General features: G+C 43.5%; 5 protein-coding genes across 5 annotated transcripts; 4 read left to right on the top strand and 1 right to left on the bottom strand.

Annotated features, from left to right (window-relative positions):
• Positions 1-70: 70 nt before the first annotated feature.
• Positions 71-1039, top strand: EAF02_010273 (uncharacterized protein; the record flags this gene model as incomplete). The annotated part of the gene is made up of 3 exons (XM_038906321.1): positions 71-281; positions 337-572; positions 626-1039. 3 exons carry the CDS (start codon positions 71-73, stop codon positions 1037-1039), a joined length of 861 nt encoding a protein of 286 aa, XP_038754048.1.
• A 958-nt stretch (positions 1040-1997) lies between these two features.
• EAF02_010272 (uncharacterized protein) lies at positions 1998-2742 on the top strand (the record flags this gene model as incomplete). Its single annotated transcript, XM_038906320.1, has 3 exons — positions 1998-2178; positions 2228-2400; positions 2458-2742. The coding sequence occupies 3 exons, from the start codon at positions 1998-2000 to the stop codon at positions 2740-2742; spliced, it is 639 nt and encodes a 212-aa protein (XP_038754047.1).
• A 364-nt stretch (positions 2743-3106) lies between these two features.
• EAF02_010271 (uncharacterized protein) lies at positions 3107-4647 on the top strand (the record flags this gene model as incomplete). Its single annotated transcript, XM_038906319.1, has 5 exons — positions 3107-3352; positions 3427-3708; positions 3781-3831; positions 3881-4407; positions 4470-4647. The coding sequence occupies 5 exons, from the start codon at positions 3107-3109 to the stop codon at positions 4645-4647; spliced, it is 1284 nt and encodes a 427-aa protein (XP_038754046.1).
• A 1484-nt stretch (positions 4648-6131) lies between these two features.
• Positions 6132-9800, bottom strand: EAF02_010270 (uncharacterized protein; the record flags this gene model as incomplete). Its single annotated transcript, XM_038906318.1, has 4 exons — positions 6132-8935; positions 8991-9038; positions 9086-9165; positions 9223-9800. 4 exons carry the CDS (start codon positions 9798-9800, stop codon positions 6132-6134), a joined length of 3510 nt encoding a protein of 1169 aa, XP_038754045.1.
• A 234-nt stretch (positions 9801-10034) lies between these two features.
• EAF02_010269 (uncharacterized protein) lies at positions 10035-11598 on the top strand (the record flags this gene model as incomplete). The annotated part of the gene is made up of 6 exons (XM_038906317.1): positions 10035-10072; positions 10313-10398; positions 10460-10527; positions 10593-10689; positions 10803-10897; positions 10970-11598. The coding sequence occupies 6 exons, from the start codon at positions 10035-10037 to the stop codon at positions 10988-10990; spliced, it is 405 nt and encodes a 134-aa protein (XP_038754044.1). The 3' UTR covers positions 10991-11598.
• Positions 11599-15117: the final 3519 nt, after the last annotated feature.

The following is a 15117-nucleotide window of genomic DNA, read 5'->3' as shown; positions in this document are numbered from 1 at the left end:
AATTGGGCATTCGAGAATTAAAGACCGATTTCTCTTGAACTTATGCTACAGTTGAAATATACAAAGAACTATGGAAGATCAGCCAATGCTTTCGAACTGCGAAAAAGACAGCCTGGAATCGGCCGAAGGCGAGTATCAAAACAAGAGCTCAAAGCCACGAAACTGGGTACTATATGTACTTCTCACTTTATCTCTTCTTACAAATCTTATACTCCTGATACCACATATCTTCAAGTCCTCAATCGACACTCAAACGAGCATTTCTACAGTCACGAAATATGGTATGTGCACACTAGCCCTGATTGAAATTCTATCTGACATTTTTTTTACCTCCAGCCGGACTGGCGAGAGACACTGTGTCAGTTATCAATTCATCCTCACCTTACGGGCTTGGAAGCAAAAACGAGATTGAGAGATCCATATTATGGGAGAGTCTTGATACTAGTACAGGCGAGATAAGTCTCGATACCAAGTGGGCAAACGAACAAGGCCTTCCTGACTCCGAACCCTTTTTCTGGAACAAAAATCGCAGTATTTATCTCATTAATGCCTATCACAGTGTTCACTGTCTCGTAAGTAGTATGTAAAATCGACGATTCCATATATAATACTGATTCATAAGTAGCGAAAAGTCCGTAGATGGGTAACTATCAGCTACTATAATGGTACTCAGCTAGATAGTTATCCTCACCTCATTCATTGTATGGATCTTTTACTGCAAAATATTGTATGTGAAGCCGATGACACACCAATGTACACATCTGCGACAAAAAACGTCACGACAGGTATGGGCCAACAACGCATGTGCCGCAGTTGGGACAAGCTTAGTAAGTGGGCAAATAGGCAAACAGCCTGCTTCAGTTATATCAATGAGACTCAGGGTGTGGATGCTGTTATCCAGCGCTTTAGATATTGCCCACACGATAGCAGTATGCTCGAGCCCATGAGACAATTTTTTGGATATAGGGAAGATTGGTTTGAGGAACGTGTGTCGGAGATTGAAAGCATGCCACGCTATTGGGAAGGTTTCCAAGAATGATACGGATTGTACGAAGCTCCAAACCATTGGCGTAAAAATGTACTTAGATTGTGGAAATTTAATCAAAAGCGGACAATCTCATCATCTCGATTTCCAAAAATACTTCGAGACTCAAGAATACTCGCTAATGCCCCTCATATTTGTGCTCTCGCTTAATTATGTAGCCCATGTACGTTAACCCTGTAGCAGGGCTGCAGTGTTTGTTCCTTCACCGCCGATGCTAATCCAAAAGAAGCCATTTGTCCGCAAATGAGGTCAAGTTACTGAAATTTTTGGATTGAAACCGTTGGTGATAGCGTGCCGTTGGTGATGAACAGAGTACCAGCATTGCAAATGCAATAATGCTACCACATTATTATATTACCCACTTTTGCGCTTCGCCTCGCCCCGTTGTAGGCTGGTTGCACATTGAGTTACCGAATTCGACCACACACAAGTGGCGATACCTGGAAACATCGTAATTAGAATTTCGTGTCCCCAACATTGCATATTCACAATCACACATATATCCCTGACTTGGAGTAATCTGATTCCGAGGATAGTATTTGATGACCATCAAATTCTTTGTTATCCACGAATAGTTTCCAGGCCCCATCCTCCATCTCAAAGTCATTGAAAAGTTAAGTTCCTCGGCTGCTCAGAAGTAACCTGACCCTAAGCTCTGATTGAACAGGGTTCTCTTCAAGAATTGGATCGATCCTCATCTTTGCAGATACTAGAGCATGGGCTTGCAGGTTTGTATTTATGGTAGTATTGAAGGAGGTGGTCGAGATAAAGATGTGGCCACCCATGTTATTTGATCCATGACGCTTGGTTCTTGTTGTTCGGGGACTTTGAGATTCCCACTCTTTTGTAAAATATTGATTATTCCTTTCACTTTCTCTCACTTAAGTAAGTTTGTTGAAAGGGTATGTTATAGTGATTTGCATCATCTTCTAGTATGCCGACTATTTCGAGCATGAGTTATCGATATAACTTGGTAGATATTGAGCGGGAAGAGAAATCTGCAGGCACAGGGGCTCTTTACAAGACCACAGCATGTTATCTTCTTCTGGTTTGCGTGCTTTCAACCGCATTTTTCGCAGGGAGATATTCCATCATCAGGGCAGTTAACCCAGAGACTACACAAGAGCTGCGACGTCAGTGTCTATTTGAACGTTAAGAATTCAGACGATTAACTATGTCCAGTCGATACCCTACTCCAGACTTTTGAATACAATAGAACATTTGGGGAGCCTCCTTCGAATGTTTCCGATGAAGCATGGAGAAGTGTCTTTCCTTCTCATGGTGGATTTTTCAAACATCCTCGCTTGGCACCTGAACGGTCTGCATTCTCCGTTTACCATCAACTACATTGCTTGGTAAGCTAAAAACTCTCTCTACGAAGATGAGAAGCTTGACAGCTTACCATAGAACAGAATTCTCTTCGAATTGGGGTATGGTCAGTGTACAACGAACATAACAAACACTCGACCATGGAGCTAGAGCATGAGCATGAAAGCGGCTTTATGATGAGCCCTTCTCATTTGCGTCATTGTATCGATCTTCTACGTCAAAGTATAATGTGTCGGCCGGACTTAACAGTCGAGAAGAAAAACGAAGAGCTTGGTGGAGTGACCGGATTTGGTACGGAGCACCAATGTAAAAACTGGGAGCAGCTTCAACTCTGGACATCGCAGTGGGAAAATTTTGAACCAGTATAGCTTTAATCTAAATGAAATCGGACTCTGAATCTCGATACCTATGACTCTTACTTCCCACGTACGACTTCCAAAGTCCAGGAAGTCGGCACCGTGTAACAATTGTAATTGAAATTGCCGTCTTGGTAGCTTTGAAGCTAATAACACACTCTACCCTTGACGGAAACAATTTCCTCAGAATACACCGAATGAAGTACCTTGACTTTTTGTTCCCCACAATAAAATCCCGAGTCTCAAGTCAGCGGATCAAACTGATACTTGAAGACCTCGGTTCAAAATACCTTATGAATGCAGACAGAAACACATTATAAACCATCCATGATACCACAGCGAAGCGCAGCCTGGGAGACAAAAGGTTTCAAAAACAATGAGCAAACAAAATAGTAGCCGAATGGCGGAATTGGCAGCAACGATTTCAAAGAACACTGAAATTTTTGAGCATTATCTACAACTCCATAACATCCCACCTCTGTCATTCGACAAGGAGGCACCCCTTGATCTAAACCTCCCAACGCAGATTCTTCAGGCCCAGGAAGAGATATTCGAGGCCAGTGTCGAACTTCAAGCACTTGCAAAAGGCCCCTTTGCAAATATCCGTAACCAAACAATGCCGGTCAGTCCTGAACTTTAAACAATCATCCCAAACGAAAAGTGCTTAAGCTAATGCATCATTGCTTCCAACCCCAGCATTGCAATTTGATTTCTCTACAGGCCATCATTCGTTTTGGTATTGCCACAAGCTTCCCTATCGAGGCCAATGTCTCCTACAAGCAAATATCAGAAACTTGTGGTTTGAACGAAGGAGAACTTCGACGGCTCTTGAGGCATGCTATGACCAACTACATATTCCATGAGACTGATGAAGGATTGGTAGCCCACACTGCGGCTTCAAGGGTAATAGCGGAAAACCAAGCTTTCAGAGATTTCATTGGAATGGTGTGCGATGAAATGTGGCCGGCTGCATCTCGTGTAAGCTTCCACCAGTTGGATTCAATTACCTGCGAACACGGCTAAGTATCTGCTGACATACGTTTTTTCAAGACTGTCGACGCGATAGTCAAATGGCCGGGCTCCCAAGAGCCTGCTCATACGGTAATTTTTCATGCTGCGAGTACAAAATGTCTTGACTCACATTCACCAGGGCTTTGCGATCGCCAACAACATCGAAGAGACGCTGTTTTCGGAATTAGGCAAAGACCCTTTTCGAGCCAAGAGATTTAGTAACGCTATGGCCATGGTGAATAGTGAAGTCGGGTTTGAATCATCTCACATAGTTGATGCGTTCACGTGGTGGGATTCCATCAGAACTTTCGTCGATGTTGGCGGTTCTTTTGGAGAAGTCGGTATCGCTCTTGCAAATAGCTTCCCGAGCCTTCATTGTACCATTCAGGATCTTCCAGTCATCGTGGATCAAGCGTCCACTTCCGTGCCCCAAGAGATATCTAACAGAGTGACTTTCATGGCCCACGACTTCTTTACTGAGCAGCCTGTTATGGGAGCCGATGTCTATCTGTTCCGCTGCGTTTTTCATAACCACTCCGATAAGTACTGTATCAAGATCCTCCAACGCTTGATCCCAGCACTGAAGCCCGGCGCTCGAATTGTCATCGCAGAATTTATCGTACCACCACCTGGCTCTGTCTCAAAATATAAAGAGTGGTTGATCCGGCACGTATAATGTTTCTTCAAGAACTTCATTATTCCATGCTGACATACAGTTTCTTGCTCAGATCTATGGACCTTGCGATGGCTGAACTTCTGAATGCAAAAGAAAGAGATCTTGACGAATGGAAAATATTGTTTAAGAACGCTGATGGGAAGTTTGATTTGATCGGAATGAAACAGCCGAAAGGCTCAAAGCTATATTTTATTGAAGCAAGGTGGAACTATCTAAGCTCAAAATTTTGAGCTTGTTGAAGGCCTGTTAGTGATGCGATGATAAGAGGATCTGAATTTCAGAAATTTGAAAGCAGAAAGCGCGAAGGCTGGTAGAATCTCGATAGCAGAAATCAGTACAGGATCGTTATATCCCGAATGGTATGATCAGTATGCGTATCAACGGCTTATTCTCTGGATTGGCTTTTTTTGAGCAGTTTGATTGGCTAAAACTTATTGGAAGTATCACGGCATGGAGATTTTGAGGGATGAGCAGCACAAAAACCTCGATAAAAGCCAGGATAAGCAACGACTGACACCTAGCACCAAGTATTTTTGTTATGATTTACAGTAGAATACCGTGTTCGGCGCAGCCCAGACTTTCCACTAGTAGTGATCTCTAATGAACAGTATTTTTTGTCATACCACGTAGGTGAAGATCGGCTGCTTGGTTTCACTTTGATTTGTTGAACTTTCAACCCCAGCTTGACCAAGCCCCTCACTTGGCAATACCGAGTTTAAATTATATCTGAGCCTATTTGAGTCTTTGGATATTCATTTCAGTACGATCTCAAATCGAACACAACCAAAAAAAGGCTTATCACTTTCTTTGTGTCGAGATATCGATCATGTGATCAAAGAGGGCACTGTATTAGCTAGCGTGGCGCTAGCACTTCACTATATTAAATACTAGCTTCCCATAGATAATAATGATTAAGAACAAATACAACTATAATAGACTAAAGTACTTACACTTATCAACCAAGTTGATACCAACACTTTGATCCAAAGTCCACGGTCCCGGGAACATGTCTGTAGCTCGTGCTTTGCAATATCATAAAAGGCGAATAGAAGTAGAAACGAAGTATCTGTTTCGACATATCAACTAGATATCTATTGAGAATGACGACCCAGAAAGGGAAGTACCCAGTTTCGATTTTGCTTTTAGAATTTCTATATGCTAAGCTAGCTCATACACCTGGGAGGATACAGGGCCAATGATAGTGTGCCGAATGGCGATATGAATATTCGGCGAATACGAGCTCGCTATAACATGACGATTTCTGAATCTCCACACTTGGTTTAGGATATGTGCTCCAAATATCTAGATTGATACTGTAGAATAGGACGAAGGAGATCATAAGAACAGTGAGAGCGAGAGTCCGACGAGTGATATAGAGGATCTCTAAACGTTGGTTGCCATTAAGCTGATAATACATGGGAAATAATATTACACGAGGATGAGTTCGTTGTGTGATATCTTTCTAAGATATCAAAAGCAACCATAATAGTAGTACACAAATGATTAGAGTTTAAGAAATTTTGCCAAAAGCCCCATCTCGCATGTTGACGCCAATACGTGCCTGAAGCAATAGGATATTTTGCCAATGCCGAAATGCCAAAGCTCATGAATACCCCGTCCAAACGCCATTCGTAGCCTAGGTATCCTTGCTCACCATTCCAAATATCGTAACGCACAAATTCACACCCCATGAAGATAGCATACAGACCGCTTTCTATTCATCTTCACCTTCTGCATCCACATCCTCTCCTGCGCCCAGAATCGTGTTCGCTTCAAGATTTGGGTCTATATTAGCATCCTGATCTACATCCGCGTTACGATCAACTGCACTTCCGTCAACTGGTACATCAACCATTTCTTGATCGCCTTCCGCATCAACAAGAGGGCTTTTGACTTTCCCTATTCCCGCCCCTTTGCCTTTACCCAGAAGAATAGGCTTGCCTAGTCCGACACCCTTGCGTGACAAATCTCTTTCTCGTCTCGATCTCGGTGCGGGAGTATCGTAGATCGCCGACTCATCGAGGTCACTTCTTGTCTCTTCATTCTCTTCCTCTTCGTCGCCAAGCAATACCTCGTTTCCCAGCTTACTGCGCTGTTTCAGTAATCTAGGCGGCAAACCAGGACCACTCTCCGCATTCCCAAAATCGCTCTTCTTAGTTCCTTTTGGCCATCTACCAGGCCCACGCCCTGTACCTCCGCTCTTTCTACGCGCTGCAGTCCGCGCCTTTGATGCAGATGCAGAAGTAGTGGATGCACGTCGGATAGGCACCCCCACCGCCCTTCGAGATTTGGGTCGAGCAGATGAAGAAGAGGTTGATAGTCTTGGACGTGAAGGTGGTCGCGCTAAGGTTGGGCGTGAAATAGTTCGAGTTCGAGCACCAGGCAAGGGAGGAAATACTACAAATCGTATAGCAGGGATCGAGGAGGCAAGATCATAGTATGACTTCTTGGTTATACCATTGAGCTTTTGCGTCATCGCTGACTTTCCAACACTGCCTTCTGAGCTTGCAACTCTAATGATGTCACTAGCCCCGGTGTTCATTTTGCCTAATGATGCTGTCATTTCTTCTGTATCACCATTCGTAAGACCGTTCAAGGATGTGCCTTGGACACTTTCATTAGATATGCCTTCGACACTGGGCACTTCGTCTTCGTCCTCCTCGCGTGGTGCAACAGTGTTAAGTGGCGGAGCATGATCATAAGCAGAAGCATTACCTCTACCCATGACGAAAGGCGTCCAAACCAAACCTTTAGGATTGAGTTTAGCGTATCCTTTTGCTTCATGATGGCGAATGACGTCTTTGTAGTAATCCGGCTTCAACTTCATAGCATAAGTGCCAGTTGTGGGATCGCGGACGAGGGTGCCCATGGCATCAAGACCCGAAATAACATCGTCTGGCGTTAAACCCATTTCGTCAGAAATGGCCTTGATACTTGGAATACGTTCAGAGGGCTGAAATCTTTGTAGGTAATAACATAGAACGAGTCGCCAGTAGTTACGGTAAGAGACTAGACCCATGTCCGAAAGTGGTTTCTCAGGAGAGCCAGTCTTCTTCTCGACACGAGTGAGAAGATACGAAAAGTCGATGAGCAAATGACCATATCCCTTCCGTTGATGAATAGGCAGTACGAGGATACATGAGACATTGTTGAGGCTGCTAGGTCGCTTCTCCTTCGAAAAGTAGCCAACGAAATGACAGCCCAATTCGTCATATTCCGTCATGACATAGAAAAGGAAAGGCTCGACATCATAGTAAAGAGTTTTCGACCCGAGAAAGAGTTTTGCTAGGAGACAAAGATTTTGGCAGTACAGTGGGTTCTTGCGGCCATCCACTTCAAAAATCATGATCTTCCCATCTCGGTAAATTTCGTCGCCAGGAGGGTGCTTCCATGGACATTTCGTCTTATGCCTCCAAGCAACAATGTCGGACTCCATATACTTCAAACAGAACTCACATATGAAAAGTGCTTTGTTCCGGCTATATTCTTCTGGATATGGAGCGGCATACCAAATATCGATCTGAAATGCCCCAAAATCAATATATTCAATTTGGCTGGCTGGACCTGAGACCTTGCGTGCCTTTCTCAATCCTGCCTTAGCAGCAGCTTCTGCGGCTGCCGCTGCCCTTGCTTTCCAATCCTCTTCAGCCTTTTGACGAGCATCTTCAAATTGACGCCTATGCTCTGCTCTAGGTAGTGTCAAAGATGTATCAGCATCAGCTTCGGAAAGAATACCACCGTAGGGTTTGGATTTCAGCTCTTCCAATTCTTTCTCGTGAATGGAGGGGTAAAAAGGTTGTGAGTAACTCGAGGGAACGAGGGCGGTAGAAATCGCTGCGGATCGAGCCTTTGAGACGCCACGACCGCCGCGTTTCTTTTTTGGTTTAGGGGGTAATGAGAGGATATGCCTTAACTCCATAGGATCAACGCGAAAGGAGATTTTGAGAGTACCAGGCGTTTTCTCGACAATATTGACTGGCGGGCCTGAGGATGAAGAAGTCTTTTGACGTAAAGATCTTGAAACACGTGGGCTTGTAGGTGTGTCCACCCTCTTCTTATTCTTTTTGCCGTTAGACAATGATAAGCTGCTATCGTTGTCGACTTTGGCTTCATCATGTGGCTCGTCAAATGATGGTTTAGAATTATCGGAAAGTGCATCTCGATCACGGGTCCTTTTTCTCAAAACCAGTCCCTCATCAGCCTCCACGGATGAAGTTTTCCTCTTGCGCAACAAACGTGAGCCATCCATGGGATCTTCTGGTGGTATAAGTTGTTCGAAGACGGAGTGTGAATCTGATTTGATTGTTCCACGTCTTGGCGGTAGTAAATCCCCTGGAACTCTATCCCTTGAAATTCTCCTTTCACTCTCCTTGATTGACGCATCTTCACCATCTACCTCTCCGTCGCCTCCCTCCACATCTTCTTCCTCTGGGCCTTCAAGCATATCGATATCTGCACTTAGACTTCCAGGCACGAGACTGTTTTCGTGACATCCCGGACAATACCATTTTTCCGCCTCTGGAATTTTGTTTTAGCTGCATTATCCAACTCTGTATCGCGGAATAGTACATACCTTCGTCAGACTTAAGTGCATTCGAATTTCGGGCGCATTGCCGATGCGCTACAGCTTTGTCAGCCTTACCGATTATAAATACTGGGTCAACTTACCATTGTCTCCACACATCTCACATGCCAAATAAAGCTCGAACTCTTCACTCGGATCATCGTCCTCATCTTGCTCGCAGAATCTAAGAAGGTATGAGTATATTGAAGACTGTATGAGGAGGAAAAGAAGGGAAACATACATGCAGCGATTCGGATTTACGTGTTCTTCCTCTTCCTCTTCTCCTTCTTCCCCATTAGATTGCCATCGTGTTTCTTCCTCAACATCACTAGAGTCCTTAGATTCGTCATCGTCTTCTTCAATTTCCACGGAGCTGTCGCTATCGGAGCCACTCTCTGCGTCTTCATCGTCGTCATCCTCTAAACCAGGCTGGATTTTGACAGCACCAACTCCCTCCGCATCGTCGTCATCCTCATCTGCTTCGCCCAGCTCTAGGTTCTCATCTACCTCTTCTTCCTCAGTATGACCCATATTTTCTGGCTCGTCAAGCATCTCATCGTCCTCCTCTCCGTCTGCATCTTCATCTGTTGACATACCCTCTTCTCCTTCCGGTCTCTCTCCATCATCCTCCAGATCGCTGTGATTTCCAATCAGCCCATTTTGTAATTGGATGTTAGCAGCATATGCATTTGCATCCTCATTGATTATGTCGGGAACCATGTCGTCATCCTCTTCGAAATCGGCATCATCTTCAGAAGTAGCTAAGCTACGGGAAGGCTCCCCATCCATGAGCACCACTGCTGCTGCCGCTCCCGCCATTCTTTATGAATTGGTTCTCATGCGCGATGTAGATATATTGACACGAGGAGGAATATTTATCGATGTCGAGAATATAGGAGAATGTGGCCTAGGCGGTTGGGTAGCCTTTGCAATCGTTGCTTCTGCGCCCCGCCGGATAACTAGGTAGAAGATGGAATAGTATTCGATTTTTGTCGCCGATTCAATTTATTAGATGCCAAAGGACATACTATACCAACCAAATTAACGTAACTCATGCGCAACTTGCCCAGTCAATTGTTGGATGAATTGTTGTAATTTGGGTATTTAGTACTGCAGTTCGAAGAAGTGAACGCGATGTTTTAAACCAATTCTATCGAAGGACAATTGTGAGAGCCTCAAAGATGTATGCATATGACCTTCCGACGCGTAGATCAAGCTCGATTTGAATTGATAATCATGTGTGGTGTTGTTATTGCGTTCTCAAGGTTTATGAATACCCCAAAGTCGTTGTTCGGGCGGCCTGTTAAGTCTTAGTCATCATTTCACTTCAGTTTGGCGCAAACCAACGTCGTCAATCAATTCCGAGGCTCTCAAAAAGCCTTATCACTCCAATTTAGAAGCCAACAACAAATACAAGGTACGTGCTATATTATTTGCGAGGCTATATGAATGTTACAATGCTAATTAAGTATTAGTAGATAATTACGAAATTGCCACGATGGGTGTTCCTTTCGAAGCTCTTCTTCCATATGGAATCATGCTTGCCGTTCGTCCCTCTACCATTTCCACAACCCTTCCACTACAAAGATTACGATACTGAGTACGGCGCAGATGTTCGGTATTACTGGTGCTGGAATGTCTGGAGTTAGAGCTTTGCAAAATGGTGGAAAGAGAGCCAGACATTCTGTAGATGCCTGGGACAGAGTGAGTATCCTTACGTCTTAACCTTACATTTATGAAGGAAACTAATCGTTCATGCAGCAAAGTAACCTCTATCCTCGGGATTCTACGCTATTATGTATAATACTGACTACAGTGTAGTGATGGACCGTGATAGAAGGTTGACTGGATTCCTTCGAGGGCAAACCGACAACCCAAGTGCTCCTCTGGGATTCGAATTGAATAACCCATGGAGAGTAAGTTTTTTCATTGGGCTTCACAGAGTCTTCTTCACGAAAGTTTTACTTATACTAACGTCAACTCAACAGCTGGAGAAGAGATTCATCTAGAGACTTTAGTTCAACTACTGTACATACCCCAAACGAATTCAAACAAGCCACAAAAATTTATGATACTCGTGCCTATAAAAGGCTTTGGATGGCCTGGTCCAGAGATGATCCTATGAATCGAATTATTTGCTGAGTACAAGACTATGTCCCTCGATTGAAACTGCGTTTGTGATGTTGGACAAATTGCCTGTTTAACAAAATGACTTCTGTATGTTGCCTGAAGACTGCGATGATCAAAATTTCTCGCCTCTACCCTCTTGTGTTTTCCCTCATCACACTGAATTTTTGCTACGGCATTATGTCAATTTGAGTTCAACGGTGTATGTACATAACTGGTTCCCACTCTCAAAGATCGTAATACTTCATTCTGAACTGCTGTTTGTACTGAATTTGTTTGTCTCATTACTTGGCATGCATCGAATTTTTTCATCATTTCTTGCGGTGTATGAATGACAGTTGTAGCCGTGTGGCTATGTGCAATGTTGGAGCTTTCTGTGAGTCCGCATGTCCACTTGCGATGCCCGGAAAGTATCGTCCTTAGATATTCACCCTTCTAGTACTCATCTGAACAGGGTTTATGTAATTGATCTCGGGATCCCTCTGCTTCCTGGAAGAAATCAGAACCTCCAGCTACTCGTGCGGCCAGAAAGTATGCCACACTCCACTCACAGGCACGTCCCATAAGGTGGTAAAATACAAGATGATTGGTGGCCCATATTTAGGTGGAGTGTTGCATACTTTCTGGCAGCACGAGTATGAGTATATGGTGGTGTTGTGTATTCTATGTACTTCTGCTAAATCATACTAATTCACGGCTGTCAGGGATTTCTCGCCCCCTCCCATTAGCATATTACCTACATTGAACGACCCGCAATCTATAGTACTCTAAATCTCTCCATATCGATTATCAGAATCCATTCAACATCGTGAGTTCCGAAACTACGGAGATACATGGAATAAGTTTTGTTACACCGCTTTTGTTTTGCCATCAATAGAATCATTCTGGCCATACAAACTGATCCCGGCTGGCGAAGGCGGTGTAACATAACTTATTCCATATACCTCCGTAGGCTGTACATTCTGAGGTCTATGTTTATGACCTGCTTTACGTGCCAATATTTTCTTTAACAATGCGACTAGAGATAAATATCGGGTCTATGTTTTTCCTAAGATTTGAACAATGCTACATCGGGTCTATATTTTTCCTCACATCTGAAGAGTCTTATAGACCCGAGGAAATTTGTTTTACCCTAGTCGTATTATTACCGTTCCTGATATCGATAATCCACTTTTCAGAATAGAAACAAGTAACATACCTATTAGATAGCCTTGATTGAGACGGCTTGGGATGTCGGTTCAGATAGAAATAAACGGGTTTGCGCCTCAAGATCCTCGACATCCAGATGGCTTTCACATGCAAATCACAAGCAGGATCGATGCCTAGATAATATTGTACCCGCTCATGCATCTCGTCATTCTAGATCACATAAGGTAGTCTTGGTTTTGATATTTCACATTGCATAAAATGCCGATCGATGTTTTTAAGTGCAAACTTGTTCCATCCATGTGCATTCAAGGGCTTTCATTTGATATGAATGGCGACAATAGTTTGATCCCTAGATTTTCCGCAAGACAACGATCACATTGCGGCCCCTCAATTTCGCCGGCTTGACATTATGGGTCCGATTTTTAGAGATAATGATATGTATGATAATTGGCCATGAAAGGACTGGGCACTCTCTGCCCTGTTCAAAACCTTGGCTGCCGCCCAAAATCTATTTAAAAAACTCCTCGAGCGGAAGACCACTATGCACCAGGTAGGAGTGGAATACTTGAAAGTAGAGGGCTTCCTTCCTCCTCCCCACCAGCCGATTCGGGTCTTGCGTACAACCGAATAAGCTAGCAGTGCTATCACTTGGCACCTTTTTTCCATAAATTAGAGTTAAATTCATACAACCTTAAATGGGGAATAACAGTGAATAACAGTACAGTATCACTTTGATACCGCTTAGAATGCCACTCTGCCAGAAATTTAATGTAGGTAGATATGTTTAACAAATGTAGCTCGTCCTTCAATCATCAAAAACTGTTAATGAGTTGGGCTTCGCGAGGTCACTTTGTAGAAGAGGGTTCAATCCCTTTGTAGACGAAAGGATCTTTGTTGCTGCGAGAAATTCGGTGCTTGGCTTGTGCGTCGCCAGTGAGTATTTGAAAAGTACTGTGTTGGCTATTCGAGACAGTAATTGCATATTGTGAATGCGGATTCTAGCTACCCAGCACTTTTTTTGTATTGTTTTTGTAGGATCTTACATCTCACTCACAACATCCACCCACTTCAACCAACGCATCAAAGTATGCTTTCTACAAAACAGTAGAAATATAACGCAGAAATAAAATGAGACCCGAACACGGAGAATGATTTGTTGTCATATTCAGATAACAACATCCACAAGATTTTGGGCGCATATGCTCATGAGAGAAGTTTTTTGATCACATCGCAAGCATTATGCGTCCTTTACTAGATGGATCTTTACAGCAGCTAACTCAACTTTCCTGTTCGATCTGGTTCGAAGTACTGTGCGAAATTCAATGATCATCCAGGAATTCTTACTTCAAAGAACCCGTCGATCAAAAGGCTTCAAATATGCAGTACTTCGCCACCAATCCCATACTTACATGCAGGAGCGTGAACAAGTGATAACTGCCAATGATAAAGATAAAGAGACAATGAAATTGGTGCTTGAAGTATAAATCCCTGTCTCGAATGCATGCTATTCAAGCATGAAGGGGTGATTGGAAGGGGGAATAGACAGGTCTTCAACCACTCCGGACTGGTGACCTAAATCTGGATGTTCAAAGTTTGAAGGTGGTGGACAATTTTGAAAAGATATGAATGATTGAATTGATTTGAATGAATTTTTGAAATTCGGAAACAAAAAGGGTTCTCAGACTGCTAGAACCCTGAAAATAGACCAGTGCTGTCGCTCTTCACATTGATGATAGGGAATCCACTCCAGATCCACCTCAGCCTCAAACATTTGTATCCATCTCATCTAGGAATAAACTTCGAAGTTCAGGCTGAGATATTCCTCTGTGCGAAGATTCAAAATGGAGACCCTCGGGAAGGGTCGATCACCCGTTCTCATTTGCAACAGTAGTATATATGATCCATAGAATCTACTCCCAAGTACCTTGAGGATGAAGATTTTCAGATCAAAGAATCATTCTTTGTCATGAAAAACTGAAAAAAGAGGTATCGGCGCAACTTCGTTAATTCATCAACTTGAGTTTCTTGGCTTCCGAAGACTGCATGATGATATTGTGAGATAAATGTCAGCAGTCGACGTTTGGGGCCGACGAAGATGTATATTCTCTCACTAGAGAGCTTGGCTACATACATATATGCAATATTCAAATGAATACGACCATAATGATGACGTTGGTGTGTGATAAGGTATTTTTCAACCGTAATGAAAATCTTCAAAGATCCCAATCTTCACATGAAGTGAAGTGTGGATGTGTCTCAGACACGCACTAACCACTTCTGGTTAGATTCTGCGACTCAAACGCCCAGCTAAGAGCCACTTTATTTTAAATGCCGGAACAAATTATCTGCACCAGCTGTGTATGTGCAACAATCAACATTCATCTCATCTGTATGGGCAACTCTGGGCGGGAGCTTGGCTTGATGTGTTATCGAGCAATGCACGATCTACCGGTAGTCTATTTTAGCTCCGTCGGTCCATTACCGGATCTGTTTCCGGGCCCATGCTTCTTCTTGGCAATTCTTTGAACTAACGCCCAACATGTCTTAAGGCTATTCGGAGGTTGGAGATGATGTGGATCAATAACCTTTTTGCCTCTTGTCGATCCCCTCCTATACGACAGCTACGACATATACTCTTCCAGAAAGAAATTTCACTGCCAGAGTATACTTTATTCTCCGTACCAAAAGGTAGATTTTTACAATATACTTACTTCAGCTGTTTTTTTTGCTGTGTCTTCCGCTGTTCGGTACAACATGATGTGCTCGAGGCACAGATTACCAAGCTTGGCTTTTCCCATCCTTTGACGCATTGGCCATGATGGAGGAAGAAGAAATACTTTAACTTTGCCAGTTTGTCTTC

Source organism: Botrytis sinoallii, assembly GCF_014898435.1.
Source record: "Botrytis sinoallii strain Bc 23 chromosome Unknown BSIN_024, whole genome shotgun sequence".
Classification (NCBI taxonomy): Eukaryota; Fungi; Ascomycota; class Leotiomycetes; order Helotiales; family Sclerotiniaceae; genus Botrytis; species Botrytis sinoallii.
The sequence above is the reverse complement of the archived record's forward strand: the minus strand, read 5'-3'. Positions and strand labels throughout refer to the sequence as shown.